Source organism: Camellia sinensis, chromosome 15 (assembly GCF_055761805.1).
Source record: "Camellia sinensis isolate YWXY chromosome 15, ASM5576180v1, whole genome shotgun sequence".
NCBI lineage: Eukaryota > Viridiplantae > Streptophyta > Magnoliopsida > Ericales > Theaceae > Camellia > Camellia sinensis.
In genome coordinates, this window is record NC_138975.1 from 115,533,292 (window position 1) to 115,553,684 (window position 20,393).

Sequence of the window (20,393 nt, forward strand, 5' to 3'; positions counted from 1 at the left end):
ACTATATAGTGTTTGAGCTAGGGTTGTGGATTTGTAGAAAATCATGGAGGGGGAGAGAGAGCTGGCTCAAACAAATCCGCACATAGCCCAAAAGTAATATATTTCTTAGGAATGAGCTCAAGCAAATCTTACTATATGTTAGACATATCTGTTATGTATGAGATAATGATTATCTTAATTTACTTGCCTTTAAGCAATTGTTGTTTGTGGTGTGTGATTTTAAGCTCTTCCAGTGCTCACTCCTTGTTCATTAAGGTCTTCATATTGTGGTTTTGTATAGAAGGTTAAAGAGTCATGTGTAAGGACTCAAAGCCAAAAGAGTCGGGAGGAAAGGGAAAGGGAAAACAAGCAGGGGGAGGAAGTGATGATACTGCTTCAAAAGGTAAAGGAAAAGGAGCGAAGACAGATGGGCTTGGCACTTGCACATATGTCAAAGGTTGTTTCTTCCCCTTAATCTGTTTTTCAGGGGCTTCTATGTTTTTTTAACTGCAATTTATCTAGTATGTTGAGTCTCCTGATTTGACTCTGGGTTTTGGATTTTGTTTTTAGCAAGGCATATCTTATGTGAGAAGCAAGGGCAGATTAATGAAGCATACAAGAAGCTAGAAAAGATGGCTGGCTTAGTAATGGAGACAAGGTTCCACCTGCTGAGTTTGCAGAGGTGATTTCCCCATTACATTATCCATTTTCTCATTTTTTTTTTACACATTTAGTTTAAAAGTTTTACACTTGTTGGTCAAGGTTGTGTCAGTATCAATTTCTGGTTTTGAACTTGGAGGGGATCATTTTTGACTCTTTCATATTTTTGTAATGATTTATGATCTTGATGGTGAACCTGATTCAATTGTATTTAGTTGGTTTTTATTTAGGTATTTAATAGGTTCGTCATTTCACTTAGCTACTAAGGGATTGTTTGGGATGATCTAAATAAGTGCACTTTTTGACTTTTTATGAAATATGAGTTGGATTTGAGTTGGGTTTGAAGTGATGTGTTAGAGAGGTGATGTGACTTAAATAAGATAGTGACTTTTTGACTCTTTGACTTTTTTCGAACATGCCAAACCAGCTCTTAATTGCTTTCAAGCCTTCTAAAATGTGCTAAATAATCACGATCTCTTCAACCTAATGATTATTATAGCAGTTTTGAAGTACTACATTACAAAACCTTGGTCATTGGAAACAAATTGCATGAACACAACATGTTGAAAGTTAACTAACGGTCCATATGTTTGGGTGAGAAAATGTTTTTCTTATTTTTTGGGCTTTTGGTACAACGGAAAATGAAAAGTCAACAAAAAATGTCCTGTGGTAAAAATAAACCTATGTGGGCGGAAAATGGTTGCACTTTTAAAAAGTGCAAAACGTTTCCAAACTAAAGTCTTACCAATCCCACCACACTACCACCATCACACTGCCACCACCACCGCCACAACCTCCTCCACATTACCACCCCTACCACCTCCTTAGTACATTAGTTTTAAGAATGCAAAATGTTTTTTGTTGGAAAATGTTTTTCGCTGAAACAAAAGGAGCGTAAGAAAATGGTTCAGGTGTTCTCTGTACAATCTATAGAGAATTTTTGACCGAGATATTGTCTCAGGAATATTTGGAGGAGCCATAATACTGACATCTCTGTGCTGCTTTTCTGTCTTTTTCTTCCAGCTAGCAGCAGAATATTCAGAGTGTCCATCAGGGAAGAAGGGTGGAGACTTGGGATGGTTTCCGCGTGGTAAGATGGCTGGCCTATTTCAGGATGTTGCCTTCGGCACAACTGTTGGAGCTACCAGTGCACCATTTAAATCAACGTATGCTATTTTAATTCCTGATTTTTGCTCCGCAAACCTGCTAACCACGTGTTAAGCTTTATCTTATGTTGTTCATGTTGCTCAGACCGGCTAAATTTGTTATGCTATTGATGGTTACAGGAATGGATACCACATTATGTTGTTGTAAGGGAGGAAGAATTGATAGAACTTGGCATTCAAAGTTGGGCTCTCTCGGATTATTAACTATCAAATCAAAGTAAGCATTGTGTATTTATCTGTGTGAGACTTTGGCTTGATTGTGGCGTGGTTTTTAGAACATAATTGACTCAATGATGCTTCAACCTTTTAGACATTGGTTTGATAGGTAGATTTTTTTTAAAATTTTTTTTTGATCCACTTTCTGTTATATAGAGTTCTGACTGCTGGATTTGGTCTTCATTGCAGTCCACTTTCTGTTAAAAATCATTTGATAATCAAAGGTTGTGCATGGAATCCACTGATCCTTAATCTATAACCTATATATAAAAGAATGAAAGTAAGTAGGTCCCTTTGCATCTAACGTATCAAATTGTCTGATCTGCCCTAATATATTAGCTGGTTGAACTTTCAACATAGGAACAAAAAAACAAAACACCTGCACATGGAAGCGGTGGAAGTTTCTTCTGATGACTGTTATGCTTGACCTATGAGTTCCAAGGAGGTGAGACGGTGTGTTTTGTTGTCTTTCTCAAGCAGTGGAAGATTGGGTCACAAGATTGCATTGTTTGTGGCTTCTTCGGTAAGCTCTGCGGAAGATGAAGCTTCTCAAACAAGCTGGCCTTCAGCTGTTGCCACCTGTGCTGACTCAGCTGTCTCCTGAGGCTTCCTTCATAAGCTCTTGTACTTTAAGAGGTGTAATTGTGGGCGGGTGCAAACTGTTCTGACTCTGGGTCAAGAAACAAACGAGGTATGCCATTTTTCAACTTCCATATTCCATTAGTTATGCAATCCAATTCCTACTGCCATTATCCTATTTTTGCTTGATGGAAAATTGTCTTGCCCTCTCTGTTTGTGAGCTTGGTTTGTGTTGATACATGTGTGGTTTGCCATGAATTTCTACTGCCTGTTACACATTCTGCCCACCAACTGTAATGAAAAATATGTTGACAGTGGTGTTCCTTGGTAAACACACACACACACACACATATATATAAGAAAGAATGATAGATAGATGGTTGGTGGCAGTTAGTTAGTTTTTTTGTTTTTTATCACTTAAATTACATCATAAAAGCTACTAAATAAATTAACCATAAGATAAAATACCAAGCAGACCAGAAATTAGAAGTCCTTCAATCCAAACCCTCAAGTCATCAGCTGCACTATTTCCTTCATATCAGTGATAAAATATTAGGAAAAGACTCGATAGTATATCAAACAAGCCTATTTCTCCTTAAACCCAATGCAACCATCATTTTCACATATCAAACCCTATCCCTGCCATCATTTTCAAGTTTATTGGATTGGAAAGGTTGGTTCATAGAACCACATTAGTCAAAACTTGATATATATATATATATATATATAAGACTGACACTACAAACTAAAAGCCTTTGAAGCAAAAAACCTCTATTTGATGTTAACCACTTCAATGTTCAAATTGAGATTTAAGCTTAAATTTCAGTCAAAGTTTGATGAAGTAGTAACTTTGAGAGTAAACATTTCAGTCTCCTTTGGTTTCAGTAAAAAATTGAATGAAACACAATTTGATATAAGTTTAGCTGAAGGAGTAAACGACTGATTTTCATGCAAATTTGAAATTGATAGAAGTTTGAGTTAAGGATTGGAGATGTGTAATAGACAATTTTATTATTCGTATATAAATTACATAATTACAAAAAATTATAAAATGTATTTGCCTATTTGATAAATGAGAGAACACATTGTTGTGAGACTTTATGTTTTTAAGCAAAATGGATGGGAAATAGTCCCCACATGAAGAGAGACTTCTCATTGAAGCATATGGTCTTCTTTTCATTTTTAAATTTTTGTATTAGAGACCCTTTTAAATTTGAAACTAAGATTTCTTCTCCCCCCTAGATCCACTTCCCCCTCTCTTGCCCAAACCCAAGGAAAGGATATATAAGCAATACCTTTGGACTTGTAATGACCTATCACCTCAACTCCATTGTTGTTGAAATGGAGATTCAAAAGTATGAATAGTAATAATTTAACATATCAAAGTTTCATGGACTTGATTAGCAAGCATTTCTAATTCATTATTAAAAAGCATGATTAATGTGAGAATATGTTTGATGCTTTTTGTCTGCATGATGTAATGAGATGGTTGGTGGCTGACCACTGGCCAAGGACATGCCTGTTACTATATTGTAGGTGTAAGAACCCACATTTTTTCATCTTAATCATGTTCATGAGCATTTGCATGATTATGACTTGTTAAGCTTGCATGTGTGTGTTGTGACTTGTTTTGCTTTAACAAGTGAGATTCGTGCCTTGATTTGAAGCCTTGTGATTTGTCTAAGTGTAGTGTACTTGTCTTGTTCCTTCCTTGATGTTAAAACTTAGGTCACGCCTTGCTTCTAGCCGACGTTATTCCAATGCCGAGGTCTTCCTTAGTCTGGCCTTAGTATCTTGAAACCCCTTGTCGACCTCAGTCCTTGCCTTGACCACCTTAGCCGAGATGTTACCTTGCACCCAAGTGATCTCGTCCTGGAAGTGGTATGACCTAGGCCGACGTGTGGCGCATCTAGGCCAAGATGTGGCACAGCTTAGTCAAGTGTTGTCCTTCCTAGCCGAGGTCATTGTCACCTTAGTTGCCGAAGTCTTTGTTAGCCGATGTCACCCCTTGCCGGAGTGTCATTCTGTGTAGCGTGTTAGATACGCCTTGTTGTTAGCCGATGTCATTGCCCCGTCAGAGAGCCCATACCGCTTTGCTTTTTGAATACCCTTCCACCATGCTTTGTCTGGCCTGTCAGCCACCTTTTCAGGATGAACCCAACCAGTCGCCGCCACGTGTCTCAGCAGAGGGTTAACCCCAGAACCGGGTATAGAAAACTATCATTTGGTATCATAAACTTGCCTTGTAGAGAGAGAGAAGCTCTAGAAGAGGGAGAAGAGTTCTTGAGAGAGAAGTAGATCTTCAAGCTTGATTCCTAGAGATCGAACCGTTAGATCCGTGTTCTAAGGTTAGATTCTTGATCTGCTCATGATGTTCTTTATGTTTATGTTATTGCATTGCATGATTGAAAATGATTTGTAAGCCATGCATCGTTTTGAAGCTCGATTCTAGAAAGAGAAAATGACATTCATGTGTTCTTCAAGAAAGTCTTGTTTTGATCCGAAAGCTTTTCGCCTAGACTCATGTTTTGTGTTTGTTCTTGCATGATTTTCAACTACGGGTACCCAGGTCCATGTTTTCAAACTCATAGCACGAAAATCCCAGATTTGTGATGGCGGATTATGATCAAGCATTCGTATTTTTCATGTTTTCACACTCATGTTCTTCATGTTCATCAACAGAGGGAAACCCAGAGTTTCCCGACCTCTTTCCTTGCATGTGGCCCTCGGGAACACACCTCGGCAAGGAGGTGTGGAACCTCGGCCTAGACCTGGTTGGTGCCCAGCATGTTTTCCGAAAACATTTGTGTATATGAGAGACTTGTTTGAAAGCGCATTCAATAGGCTTTGCCATGTGTTGTAGGACTTGGGCTTGTCTCGACCCCGACGTGTGAAGAAACGATGTGAGTGGTATTTTTAATAAAGCTATGTTACACTTGCTTTCATAAATCTCGTCTTGCCTTGTTTTGAAAAGTACTTGATCTAGCATGAATGACTATCCCTATTTTGTATATCAAATGCTATCTTGTTTTGATGACTTGTCTTGACAGTCCTTAGTGCTAGAGGACTATAAACTTTCGCAGCACAGCTTGTCTTGACAGTCCTTAGTGCTAGAGGACTATAAACTTTCGCAGCACAGCTTGTCTTGACAGTCCTTAGTGCTAGAGGACTATAAACTTTCGCAGCACAGCTTGTCTTGACAGTCCTTAGTGCTAGAGGACTCTAAACTTTCGCAGCACAGCTTGTCTTGAAACTCTTGTCTTGATATGTCATCACCCCTTGAAATAAGTAGATGTTATTAACATCCAAGGAACTTGAAAGCCGGCAAATGAACTTGATTTCCCTCTTGATCGAAAAGTATGCTATGTATAGTTTTGAAAGAAATCTTGGATATCAATCATGCAAAACCTTTATTTCTAGTATCATTCACTGAGTATCCAAGCTCACCCTCTCTATATATATGTAGGTGATGAACAAGAAGGCGTTGAGGCCTAGACGTGATTGCCGATGTGTTTTGGGTGCTTTGCCGACATGTTTTGGATTTGCGTTTTGCATCGTCTTGAAGATTATGCTTCTCGGCTTATGTTTTCTTTGTTTGTTTTGGCATATGTCGGCTTGAGAAGCCTTTTGGTCAGGATGTATTTTGTGTTCCATTTTGTTGTATCTAAAATTGTAAGACGGCCTTCGGTAACCTCGGGTTACTGGCCATCACGGCACCAAACTACTAGGGGCGGTTTGGGGGCGTGACAGATTGGTATCAGAGCACAAGATCCTTGTAGTACGTTAATCACACACCTTGAGTTCTAGAGAGCCTAGGATTTCCCTTAGAAGAAAGTTAAGATTGCATCATATTGCTTGCTACTTGACTATGTGTGCCTCGTTTTGGCTTAGACGCTCGTTACTTGCATATGTGTTATCTGTTTAGTTGTTTTAAAGTCTCATCTTGCATCTCCCCCCCCCTAGCATCATGAGGAGAGGTAGACCCCAAGTCAAGCCGAGGTCATTTTCCAGGGTAAAGGAGTTGTACCCCCACCTTACTTAATCTCATCCATGAAGGCCTACAAGTTGATCCAAAAAGGATGTAAGGGTTACTTATGCAGTATACTAAGTGATCTGAATGGAAATGTTGAGTTAGCCGACATACCCGTTGTGGAGGAATTCTCCGACGTCTTTCCGACTGAGTTGCCTGGCCACCTTGTCGATAGAGAAATAGAGTTACTGTGGACGTCTTGCCAGGAACACAACCTATCTCCAAAACACCCTACAGAATGGCTCCAGCTGAACTTAGAGAACTGAAATCGCAATTACAAGAATTGTTGGATAAGGGATTCGTCAGGCCGAGCACTTCACCGTGGGGAGCACCCGTTTTATTTGTTAAGAAAAAGGACGGCACCCTTCGTCTTTGCATTGACTACAGAGAACTTAATAAGGTGACCATTAAGAACAAATACCCATTGCCAAGAATCGATGATTTGCTTGATCAGCTACGAGGAGCACGAGTCTTTTCCAAGATTGACCTTAGGTCGGGCTACCACCAGTTGAAGGTTAAAGCCGAGGATATCGAGAAGACTGCTTTTCGGACAAGATATGGCCACTACGAATTTTTGGTGATGCCCTTCGGAGTAACCAATGCCCCAGCAGCATTCATGGACCTGATGAACAGAGTCTTTAAGCCGTACCTAGATGAATTTGTCATTATTTTTATCGACGACATATTGATCTATTCTGGGAGTGCGAGCGAGCACGAGAATCATCTGAGACTTGCCCTGCAGACCTTGAGAGATAAGAAGTTGTACGCCAAGTTAAGTAAATGCGAGTTTTGGCTTTCCAGCATTTCGTTTCTAGGGCATGTGATTAATGAAGACGGTATATCAGTTGACCCCAGTAAGATTGAAGCCATTGTGAATTGGCCGACGCCGACCAACGTGTCCGAGATTCGTAGTTTTCTGGGTTTGGCAGGTTATTACAGAAAGTTTGTAAAGGATTTCTCGAGGATTGCAGTGCCATTGACACAACTAACGAAGAAGGGAACAGCTTATGAATGGACCGACGAAAGAGAATCAGCTTTCCAGGAGCTGAAGGCGAGGTTGGTTACAGCACCAGTTTTGGTACTACCATCAGCTAATGAAGAATTTCAGATTTACAGCGATGCTTCACACAAAGGTTTGGGTTGCGTTTTAATGCAAAAAGGTAAAGTCATAGCGTACGCGTCTCGTCAATTGAAGCCCAATGAAAAGAATTATCCTACCCATGACCTGGAGTTAGCTGCCGTGGTTTTTGCTCTGAAGATCTGGCGTCATTACCTGTACGGAACATCTTGCCAAGTTTTCACCGACCACAAGAGTCTGAAATACTTGTTCACCCAGAAAGAGTTAAATATGAGGCAGAGAAGATGGCTCGAGCTACTGAAGGATTATGACATGCAGATTCAGTACCACCCAGGTAAGGCAAATTCCGTAGCCGACGCATTGAGCAGGAAGTTAGTTGGAAGTTTGGCGTGCCTGACAGCGGTTTCGGTGGAACCAACTATTATTGAGGAAGTGAAGACTAGTTAGAGGGAGGATAAATTCCTCAAGAAGGTAACTGATGAATTCGTCACCAAGCCGAGGCCGGGATACACTATAGAGAATCAGGTGCTTAAGTTTGAAGGAAGATTGTGCGTGGCCGACGTACCAGAGTTAAAAAGGAAGATTTTGCAAGAGGCCCATAGTTCCAAATTTGCCGCTCATCCAGGGAGCACCAAGATGTATCGGGACGTAAAGCGGACCTTTTGGTGGCCAAACATGAAAAGAGAGATAGCCGAGTTTGTATCTCAGTGTCTGTGTTGTCAGCGAGTGAAGGCAGAACACCAGAGACCAGCAGGACTTCTTCAACCCTTGTCAATTCCTGAGTGGAAATGGGAGCACATCTCCATGGATTTCGTAGTGGGTTTGCCGAGGACGCAAAGAGGTATGGATTCCATTTGGGTTATAGTTGACAGGTTTACTAAGTCAGCTCACTTTTTGCCTGTCAAGACTACATTCAATGCCAACCGACTTGCCGAATTGTACATGAATGAGATCGTTAGGCTTCATGGTGTGCCGATGTCCATTGTGTCAGACCGAGATCCGAAGTTCGTTTCTAGATTTTGGCAGAGTCTACAAGGAGCCTTGGGGACAGAGTTGAGGTTTAGCACAGCCTTTCACCCCCAGACCGACGGACAGACAGAAAGAACGATTCAGACACTCGAAGACATGCTCAGACTGTGCGTGTTGGACCTCCAGGGAAGTTGGGAATCACATTTGCCATTAGTAGAGTTCGCGTACAACAACAGTTATCAAGCCAGCATTGGCATGGCGCCGTATGAAGCTTTGTATGGAAGGGAATGTAAATCGCCGATATGTTGGACTGAAGTGGGAGACAAAGCTCTAATTGGCCCCGAATTGGTTCGAATGACAACTGAAAAGATCAAACTCATTCAGCAAAGGATTAAGACTGCACAGAGTCGACAGAAGTGTTATGCCGATCAAAGAAGGAGGGAGTTAGAATTTGAAATTGGGGACCATGTATTTTTGAAGGTCTCGCCGATGACAGGAGTTACGAGATTTGGGAAGAAGGGCAAGCTTGCACCCCGATACGTTGGGCCATTTGAAATTCTTGAGAGGATTAACACCGTTGCTTACAGGCTTGCTTTGCCACCAGATTTGAGTCGAGTCCACAGTGTGTTCCATGTTTCGATGCTGAGAAAATATATCCGAGACCCACTGCATGTAATAGATTACTCCGGGGTTGTAGTTAATGAAGACTTGGGCTACGAAGAGAAACCGATGAGGATTATTGACAGACAAGTGAGACAGTTGAGAAACAAGTCGATATCGATGGTGAAAATCGAATGGGAGAAGCATTATGGCGGGGAGGCCACATGGGAAAAGGAAGAGGAGATGAAAATCTGTTACCCGGAGTTATTCGTAGGTCAAGGTAACTTAAGTTTGGGGACCAAACTTCCTTAAGGAGGGTAGACTGTAAGAACCCACATTTTTTCATCTTAATCATGTTCATGAGCATTTGCATGATTATGACTTGTTAAGCTTGCATGTGTGTGTTGTGACTTGTTTTGCTTTAACAAGTGAGATTCGTGCCTTGATTTGAAGCCTTGTGATTTGTCTAAGTGTAGTGTACTTGTCTTGTTCCTTCCTTGATGTTAAAACTTAGGTCACGCCTTGCTTCTAGCCGACGTTATTCCAATGCCGAGGTCTTCCTTAGTCTGGCCTTAGTATCTTGAAACCCCTTGTCGACCTCAGTCCTTGCCTTGACCACCTTAGCCGAGATGTTACCTTGCACCCAAGTGATCTCGTCCTGGAAGTGGTATGACCTAGGCCGACGTGTGGCGCATCTAGGCCAAGATGTGGCACAGCTTAGTCAAGTGTTGTCCTTCCTAGCCGAGGTCATTGTCACCTTAGTTGCCGAAGTCTTTGTTAGCCGATGTCACCCCTTGCCGGAGTGTCATTCTGTGTAGCGTGTTAGATACGCCTTGTTGTTAGCCGATGTCATTGCCCCGTCAGAGAGCCCATACCGCTTTGCTTTTTGAATACCCTTCCACCATGCTTTGTCTGGCCTGTCAGCCACCTTTTCAGGATGAACCCAACCAGTCGCCGCCACGTGTCTCAGCAGAGGGTTAACCCCAGAACCGGGTATAGAAAACTATCATTTGGTATCATAAACTTGCCTTGTAGAGAGAGAGAAGCTCTAGAAGAGGGAGAAGAGTTCTTGAGAGAGAAGTAGATCTTCAAGCTTGATTCCTAGAGATCGAACCGTTAGATCCGTGTTCTAAGGTTAGATTCTTGATCTGCTCATGATGTTCTTTATGTTTATGTTATTGCATTGCATGATTGAAAATGATTTGTAAGCCATGCATCGTTTTGAAGCTCGATTCTAGAAAGAGAAAATGACATTCATGTGTTCTTCAAGAAAGTCTTGTTTTGATCCGAAAGCTTTTCGCCTAGACTCATGTTTTGTGTTTGTTCTTGCATGATTTTCAACTACGGGTACCCAGGTCCATGTTTTCAAACTCATAGCACGAAAATCCCAGATTTGTGATGGCGGATTATGATCAAGCATTCGTATTTTTCATGTTTTCACACTCATGTTCTTCATGTTCATCAACAGAGGGAAACCCAGAGTTTCCCGACCTCTTTCCTTGCATGTGGCCCTCGGGAACACACCTCGGCAAGGAGGTGTGGAACCTCGGCCTAGACCTGGTTGGTGCCCAGCATGTTTTCCGAAAACATTTGTGTATATGAGAGACTTGTTTGAAAGCGCATTCAATAGGCTTTGCCATGTGTTGTAGGACTTGGGCTTGTCTCGACCCCGACGTGTGAAGAAACGATGTGAGTGGTATTTTTAATAAAGCTATGTTACACTTGCTTTCATAAATCTCGTCTTGCCTTGTTTTGAAAAGTACTTGATCTAGCATGAATGACTATCCCTATTTTGTATATCAAATGCTATCTTGTTTTGATGACTTGTCTTGACAGTCCTTAGTGCTAGAGGACTATAAACTTTCGCAGCACAGCTTGTCTTGACAGTCCTTAGTGCTAGAGGACTATAAACTTTCGCAGCACAGCTTGTCTTGACAGTCCTTAGTGCTAGAGGACTATAAACTTTCGCAGCACAGCTTGTCTTGACAGTCCTTAGTGCTAGAGGACTATAAACTTTCGCAGCACAGCTTGTCTTGACAGTCCTTAGTGCTAGAGGACTCTAAACTTTCGCAGCACAGCTTGTCTTGAAACTCTTGTCTTGATATGTCATCACCCCTTGAAATAAGTAGATGTTATTAACATCCAAGGAACTTGAAAGCCGGCAAATGAACTTGATTTCCCTCTTGATCGAAAAGTATGCTATGTATAGTTTTGAAAGAAATCTTGGATATCAATCATGCAAAACCTTTATTTCTAGTATCATTCACTGAGTATCCAAGCTCACCCTCTCTATATATATGTAGGTGATGAACAAGAAGGCGTTGAGGCCTAGACGTGATTGCCGATGTGTTTTGGGTGCTTTGCCGACATGTTTTGGATTTGCGTTTTGCATCGTCTTGAAGATTATGCTTCTCGGCTTATGTTTTCTTTGTTTGTTTTGGCATATGTCGGCTTGAGAAGCCTTTTGGTCAGGATGTATTTTGTGTTCCATTTTGTTGTATCTAAAATTGTAAGACGGCCTTCGGTAACCTCGGGTTACTGGCCATCACGGCACCAAACTACTACGGGCGGTTTGGGGGCGTGACAGTAGGTGAAAAAAAACTCTCCTCCATGTTTCATGGCCTTTGAGTATGAGGTCTGGTAATAGTAAGCCAATAGAAATGTGTATTTAGTATACGAGGCCTGTGTTGAGGACAAGAATTATTACATCACTTCACTTGCTGGTGCATCCAATGAGAGTGCCTTGGTGGTTTATGTCCAAGGGTGAGTGAAAAAATTCTCTTTGGTATTCACATTTTGACATACTTCACTTTTTTTTTGATGAGAAATTTCAAAAGTGTAAATGGTGAACTTGCACATTTTAACAATGTTATGTTTCATGATAATCTACTTAAAAGAAAATTAGTCTCATATCTAGAGATGCCTCAACACATTTTGATGAATTAATTAGTCTCTTGTGTATTCTTTGTTTAACAAATGATTGTTTTTTATATTATGGATTTACGTTATTCAGAAGTCATTAGGCCACTATTACGATATTACTCCTAAGTAATAAACTGATATAAACACGTAATTTTATTATTATTATTATTTTTTTTGTGATTGAGAATACATTATTAGTTTTATCGACCACAATGCACCTATTATTTTTTCTTGAGATACTCACCCCCAAACTATTTGTCAAGATATCCACATTTTTATAAAATCATTTGTACTGATGCAAGTTATTAATGTTATTTTTCAATTAACTTCGTAGGGAAAACTTGAAGATGGATTTGTTTTCAGTTTTAGCTTTATCATTGATGCTAGAGAGAAGGAAAATCCTTCTAACTGGCCAACCCATGAAGTTATATTTTAAGACAATAAGGATTTAAGTTGTTTGATGGTTCATAATTTCATATCAGATGTGTTCATGATTGACAGAACGGAGGGGGAGGGGGGGGGAGGGGGGGAATAGTGTATTTTGTGTCATGAAGTTATATTTTAAGACAATAAGGATTTAAGTTGTTTGTTGGTTCATAATTTCATGTCAGATGTGTTCATGATTAATAGAATTTTGGGGGGGGGGGGGATAGTGTATTTTGTGTCGGAGATTTTCTCGAAATTTTTTTCTTTATTTGTCTTGTGGTATTATTCTTATCAATGATCGCGTGGGTCCAATTAGTTTATAAAAAAATGATGAGTAGGGGAACATAACATCTCATGCACATTCCAGAATATACAGAACGCGTGGGGGTTCAACTAGTTTATACAAAAATGATGAGTAGGGGAACATAACGCCTCATGCACATTTCAAAATATACAGAACTCTCTCTCTCTCTCTCGACACATTATTTGGCATAAATTAAATAAGTGCATTTATTTAGATAAGTACACTTATTTAGATGAGTGCATTTATCTGGATCACATCACCTCTTTATTTTTTTACATATTTTTTCGTAAAAAATTAAAAAGTATACTTATTTTTATTAGCATCATAATTTAGGTGAAGATACTCTGTGGTGTTTTGGGAAGTTGGTAAAAAATTAATTTTTGACTTTTTTAGTCTATTGTCTGTTTGTGAATAAAAAATGTGAGAGGTAATGTGATCAAAAATAGATAAAAAATTAGAAGTTGATTTTTTTTTTTTTACTTTCCAAAAGGCCCCTCCATATGCAGAGTTACACTTGTCATATGCAAGATTTTGGGGTCATCATAGGCAAAATGGTCTGACATGTGCCAATCCTGATCACATTATTTGGTTTTCCAAGACGAGGATAAAACTCCTGTTTGATTTATTTTTTCTTGAACAAATTACTCTTAACCCCTAGATTAGACTCAAAATAAAGAAGACCCCATATAGGCGCTGTTTGACAAGTGGATTTTTAGCTTTTTTTCAAGTTAAAATTTATAAAAAGTCAAAATAAGTTAAAATAGATAATAAAACAAAATGTCACATCAAATTTATAATCATTTTACTTTTTTTCTTACAAACATCATATGTGACTAAAAAAAATCTAACTCTCTTTTCAAACACGAAAATTTTAGCCTATAAAAGAGATGCAACTTTGAGGTTTAGAGTGTATACATCCTTAAAAAAAGCCACAGAGTTTAATGAGTATCAATCTAAGAAGAATGGACACTTTTAAAAAGGTAACGTGTTGTGTCTAACACCGACATGACACAATATTCACTAGACTCTTTCTAATACTTAGACATATAAAATATATTATAAGTTCGAATAAAATAATTTAGAATCCAATGATAAAACAAAAATTAAGTAACTTAGAATCCAATGATAAAACAAAAATTATAAAAAAACTTAGAATCCAATGATAAAACAAAAATTAAGTAAATTTATACATATTCTCCTTTAAGAAATGAATATATTAGATTTAAATATTCATATATATGACATAATAATTATTCATTCATATATATAATATATCATAAATAAATAAATTACATATTTTACAGGCGTCCCTATTGTGTCATGTTCTACATTTTTTAAAAAATTTGCATGTCGATGTGTCAGTGTCCTGTCACATGTCTGTATCCATGCCTTTTAGGTATATGAATAACGGCGTGAAGGTAATTAAACCCCTCAGCAAAATACACAAATTCATCCATTCATGCACAAAAAGGAAGCTTAACTCTAAAACTTCCAAGTTTGGCATCTTCTAAAAAATTCAAAAGTCAAAAAGTCACTATCCTATTTAAGTCACATCATCTTATTTAAGTCACATCACCTCTCTAACACATCACTTCAAACCCAACCAAAATCCAACCCATATTTCATAAAAAATCAAAAAGTACACTTATTTAGTCTTCCCAAACTTGGCCTTACTTACTAGTTCATCTATGTTAACTATAAAAAAGGAGCTTCCTAGAGTCATCATCTTTGATTATGGCAATGGGTATCGTGATAATCCGGTGAACTCTTTAAATTTAAAATTTTTAAATTTAAATTTTTGAGGACTAAAGCAGCTTAGAGATTTCATTAAATATCAGAAGCATTTCTTACAGAAGTTGCAAGAGAATGAGCAGAGTGTACCTCGGCTCTGTCTACTTTTTCTAGGACAACATATACAAATTTTTTAGAGCATAACAAAATATCACTCAAAAGAGAGTGAAGCTACCAATCACTATGTTGATTAGAGGTATGCAGAAGTTGCACCAAAACCAGGCAATCGGTTTGCAAGAGGAGGCACTGGATACCTTGCTGGGATGCCCAACGCATTGCATGGAGAACCGAAGCAGCCTCTGCTTGTTGAGGAGAGAGCATAGGAGGCCCCAAAATGGCTTCATGCTTGACAATGTGGTTATCGGCATCTAGCCAAACCCAAGCCAACCCAGTTCTGTCCGTAATCGAGATCCAAGACCCATTGACAACAATCCGTTGTTGCGGGAAATTTGCAAGGGAAAAGGCAGCATTCTGCAAAACAATTTGTGTATCAGTGGGCCTTAGAGCAGCAGAAGCAGTAGATGACATATTATGAGGAACATAAGGGTATGGCGACAGAAAGGTGAATAACAATTCCCGAGCTGTGGCTAATGTATGCGCAATGGACATAACTTCAGACCGGAATTCAACCGAATTACGCTGCAACCAGATGGCCCATAATAAGGCAATGGAATGAACTAAAATCTCACCATTTGTAATTTGCTCCACCCAATTCTTGAACCAGGAGGAGAAGGATAAAGGGATTCCCACTCCAAAATCTAATCCCAATGCAGACCCACGCCAAACCCGATGAGAAAAAGGGACAGTTAAAAAATAGATGTTCAATAGTTTCCTCAGATTCGGCGCAACGGGAGCAGAGAGGTTCAACTTGGAACCCTCGTTTCTTGAGTTCGTGCTTAACTGGGAGTATATTGTGTAGGCATTTCCACAAAAACAAGGTCCATTTGGGAGGGATCTTTAAGTGCCATAATTTTTTCCAGAGTGACCAATCCGGATCAGGCCTACAATAGTCCGGGAACTGTCGCATTAAGGCCTGCTTGTATCCTGATTTAACCGAATATTGGCCGTGTTTCAATGGGCTCCAAACAAGTTTGTCCTCAAGCGCCTCATGTGGAATGTGAATTGATAAAATGTGAGGGATAACATGGGCAGGAAAAAACACATTTAACAAATCTAGTCGCCAAGAATAAGAGGAGGGATCAATGAAATGTTCTACCCGTATTGCAGGACAAAGATTAGTCAACCCTCTTCCTCTACAAGGATTGGAGACAATCGGAATCCACTGATCTTCAAACGGGTTGATACTCCGACCATTCCCCACTACCCACTGAAGCCCCAACAGTAACAATGTATGTCCCCATAAAATACTCCGCCATCCCCAAGATGATGACGAAGAAGGCTGAGCCGCAAGGAAAGAACTTCGTTGACAATATTTGCCGAGTAGAACTTTCGAGAACAATAAATTGGGTGAGGGCAAGAGCCGCCATGCTTGCTTTGCTAGTAAAGCTTGATTGAAGCAAGTAAGGTTTCGAAATCCGAGACCACCCCAAATTTTTGGAAAGCATAAAGATGTCCATTTTTTCCATGGTAAACTCGAACCCTTGGGTGAAGCCCAGAGAAATTGGCGGATTATAGCTGTAAGCTTATGTTGGAAACAGTCGGGCATGCGAAAAACAGACATAAGATACACAGGAATGGAGTGAAGCACGTGTTTCACCAAAATTCCCCTACCTGCAAAATTCAAAAATTCACATTTCCAGCCTTGAAGCTTGGATTGGACTCTGCTCAAAAGAGAATTAAAGATCTCGGACTTAGAACGCCCCGAGAACCCCAAGTAAGCGCCCAAATAGATCCCGGGTTTGGGAACAACTTTAACACCAAAAAGAGAGACGAGCCAGTCCTGGGCTGAAAGTAAAAAATTTGAACTTACGAAAAGTTCCGATTTATGAAAATTTATGCGAAGCCCAGAAAAGAAGCAGAAGGCATTTAAAAACCAGTGAAGGCAACAGATATCCGCTGGGTTATAGTGTTGAAAAATAAAATAATCATCAACGAAGAGCAAGTGAGAAATGGGGGGGGGATTTCCGGCTAATGGCAATTCCTCGACAGACATTAAGAGACGCCAAATGAGCAAAGCCTTCCGACAATACTTGCATAACTATCAAGAATAAATACGGTGAAAGGGGATCTCCTTGACGTAACCCCGCCTTTGGTTGAAAAAACAATGAAGGCACTCCATTAATGAGAACAACAAATTGGACAGTAGAGACGCATTGGGAAATTAATTGTATCCATTTAGGTGAGAATCCCAATTTAGCCATGGCGGCCTGAAGAAAATCCCAACTAACGCGGTCATAGGCTTTGTTCATATCCAACTTTAACCCAAAACAAGATAAACGCCCCAGCTTATATTTTTTGATATAGTCAAGAACTTCATGGGCCAGCAAGACATTATCCGAAATAAGGCGACCCTTCCAGAAAGCACATTGATTGTCTGAAATTAAGTCCGGAAGCACCAAGCTAAGGCGATTAGCAAGAACTTTAGCGCCGATTTTATACATCACATTGCACAAACTAATGGGCCGATAATCATTCACCGTAAGAGGACTCTTCTTTTTAGGAATAAGGCAAATGAAGGTTTTGTTGATTGGAGTAAATAAGTTGCTTGAATTAAGAAACCCCAACACCGCTTCAGAAACCGATTGTCCCATAGTCGCCCAATATGTTTGATAGAATCCCGCTATATATCCATCCGGCCCCGGGGCCTTAAACTTCCCCATTTGAAATACAGCAGATCGAATTTCCTCCAAAGAAAAAGGTTGGTCCAGAAAGGTGGAGTTGTCGAGAGATAAATGACTATTCATGACACCAATTAAATTGAAATGGGAAGGAAAAGAACTTGAGTCCAGAGAGTCCATGTGCAAGTTGTTGGAGTCCGGTAAAGGCGAGAAGAGTTGCTGGAAATGCTCCACAAAAGCCCGTTGAATGTCCTGCGGATGAGTCAGCACAGTCCCATCTTTGTCCTGAATACACGAGATACGGTTTCGACTCCGCCTCCAGGAGGCCATTTGATGAAAAAATTTTGTATTGCGGTCTCCCAAATGCAGCCATTGTTGTTTAGAACGTTGAGCGCAATATAATTCCTGCTTTTGTAACAAAAAATCCAGTTGAAGTCACAAATCCATCTCAGAGGAATGAGAGCCCGAAGATTGTAACGATCCTTGAACTTGCTGTAAGCGAGCTTGGATGTCTTCAATTTGACCCTTCATGCTTCGGAAAGACAACGCATTCCAGTTTTTGAGATATTGAAAGAGGATAGTTTGATGACGAAGGCATGAGTCGGCACCTTGAATGGGCACCTTCCAAACTTTTTGTAAAATTTCCTGAGTTGTAGGATCTATCAACCACACGGCCTCAAATCTGTCCCATTTTTTTCCACAGAGTTCCATTTGACTAGAGTCAAGAAGCAACGGACTATGATCGGATCTTTGAATAGGCAAGGTCACCAACGAAAAAGAAGTGAATTTTGTTACCCAACTGGAGGAAGCCAGAACCCGATCGAGACGCTCATAAACCATATCGGATTGCCGTCGGTTGTTGCACCAAGTATACCACACCCCTTGAGAGGGGAGATCGACCAAGCGATTGCGAAAGATTAAGTCATTAAAGGCCGAAGCTCCTGGAATAGTGCGGCGATGAGAGCTGATTTTTTCTGACCACCCACGGACTTGATTGAGATCCCCCATTGTACGGGGAGGAAATAATTCTCCTCGTATAATCCTGTTGACCAAGTCCACGCTTCTCCGTACGACGTCGCTTTGTCACCTGAAAACACAAACGTGAGCTGGCCGGCGGGTGTGTGCCGGAAACCTCTCCGATGCCTAAGTCAGAAAACTTGACAAGTAGACAAAGCTCTAAGTTCTCAGAAAGATTGTGTTCAATTACCTCCTCCAAGGTGATATTTGTAGGCTTTTATAAGTTTCCCGTGGCACAATCCTGATAGGACTTGTATTTCCCCATGCAAAGTCCTCCTAGGATTCATACTCCAAAGGATAATGCTTATCCTTTTACACCCTCCCCCACTGCTTAAACCAAGTGGGATGGTTTCCTCTGTGGCCGAACTTCCATGTGACCGAAGTAAAATTGGCGATACCGAGCCACAGAGAGCCGAACTATCCTTAGCTCGGTCTTCCCCTCTAACTCCTTACTTCGGCTGCCCCTGTTCAACCTTGGTGTGCTTAGGTCAACCTTCCCAGTAACAAGTTCTGACCGACCTAACCATAGTATGTGACGACCGGACTAATCCCGAAACCGGCCTTCCCTGTACATATCGCGACCGGACTAATTCTGAGACCGGCCTAACTCCAAGTTGCCTCCAACCGGAGTAGCTTTATTCTTCCTTAGGCCGAAGTAACTATTTCTTCTTTGAGCCGGAGTAATCTCACCTCTTTGGGCCGAAGTAACCTTGCCCACTAGGCCGAAGTAACACTACGGCTTTTTATCGATTCCTTCACACTTCGGGCCGCAGGGCCCAACTCACAGCTCGGCCCAATTCTTTCCCAAAAATTACCCTCTCAATTGCCCCTTAATTCCATCTGCATAGCATGATTGGGATTACCTGTCCAACAGCCGAGCTGGCGTCGTTTCGAAGCTTTTCCGGCCGAACTAAAAACTCTTGAACTTTCAAGCCGAGCTAATTTTACTCCGGGCCCCGTTTTGTCCGGTCAAAAACGTCTCTTCAATCATAGCGTCTGTAACGCTTCCCATTCCAGTGACACGTGGCTGGTTCTGATAAGCCGTGGCCAACTGTTACGCCGTCCTGCAGAAATTTCGTACAATTCCCGCCTCTTTTTGCCGCCTTTTTTCTCTCTCCCTTTTCACAAAACAGCCTTTCTCTTTCTTGAATCACTTCACCTTCTATTCTTCACTTTCTTTTCTCCCTTGCTTCCTGAGTCTTTGAGTTTGCTGTGTTCGTGCCTCCATTGCTACCATCGCCTCCATCTCTAGCTTCTCTCTTATACAGGTAAGCAAGCCTATCCTTCTTGCTTTCTTTGTTTTCGTGCTTTACTTTCCATGTTCTGTATGTTTTTTGCAAACAGTTTGTCCATTTCTGATTCGCTTTTGTACTTTTATGGAGAAACCATTAGAACTCTATGTATATGTCATATACCCTAGAGAAAAAATTTCGATTTTGATCCAGAATCACGTCCCGACCGAACTTGGATACTGTTTGTGTCATGTATGTAGATAGATTCAGAAAATAACCGAACTAGAACTTGTAGGAATGTCAGTAGCTTCTTCTGACCCACTCTAGCCAAAATAGGATCCCCGAACAAGCTTGCACTTACTGAATTAGGTACTTCGGTCTATAACCGAGCTAAGATTTTGGGGCCAATCCGGCTTTCTTAGTTCTTAAACCGAACTCAGAAAGCCGCCCCTAAGGGCTCAACCGAAGTAATTTTCCTCATACTGTAACCGTTTTAGGCCTTGGGACTAGACCAGCTTTCTTAGTTTTTTAGACCGAACTCAGAAAGCTGCCCCTAGACGTTAAACCGGTCTAAAGTGCTCAAAACCGAGCTAAAAAACATTCTGAAGAGCCGAGGTAGAACCAGCCCACTAAGCCGAAGTAGGATTTGTATATCTTGCTTATAATTTGTAGCGCGGTCCAATCGA

The 20,393-nt window shown here is 40.6% G+C and overlaps 1 protein-coding gene and 1 pseudogene across 2 annotated transcripts; one reads left to right on the forward strand and one right to left on the reverse strand.

Annotated features, from left to right (window-relative positions):
• The first annotated feature begins 282 nt into the window (after positions 1 to 282).
• On the forward strand, positions 283 to 2,302 carry LOC145813504 (uncharacterized; annotated as a pseudogene). Its single transcript, XR_014356620.1, has 4 exons — positions 283 to 436; positions 550 to 661; positions 1,663 to 2,022; positions 2,211 to 2,302. The product of XR_014356620.1 is annotated as an uncharacterized LOC145813504 (transcript).
• Positions 2,303 to 17,893: 15,591 nt separating this feature from the next.
• Positions 17,894 to 18,466, reverse strand: LOC145813220 (uncharacterized). The gene has a single exon (XM_082908502.1). The coding sequence runs from the start codon at positions 18,464 to 18,466 to the stop codon at positions 17,894 to 17,896; it is 573 nt and encodes a 190-aa protein (XP_082764628.1).
• Positions 18,467 to 20,393: the final 1,927 nt, after the last annotated feature.

Excerpts from the sequence above, each read along its gene's own strand:
- LOC145813220 (XM_082908502.1), bottom strand. The coding sequence starts at position 18,466 with ATGGGGGATCTCAATCAAGTCCGTGGGTGGTCAGAAAAAATCAGCTCT.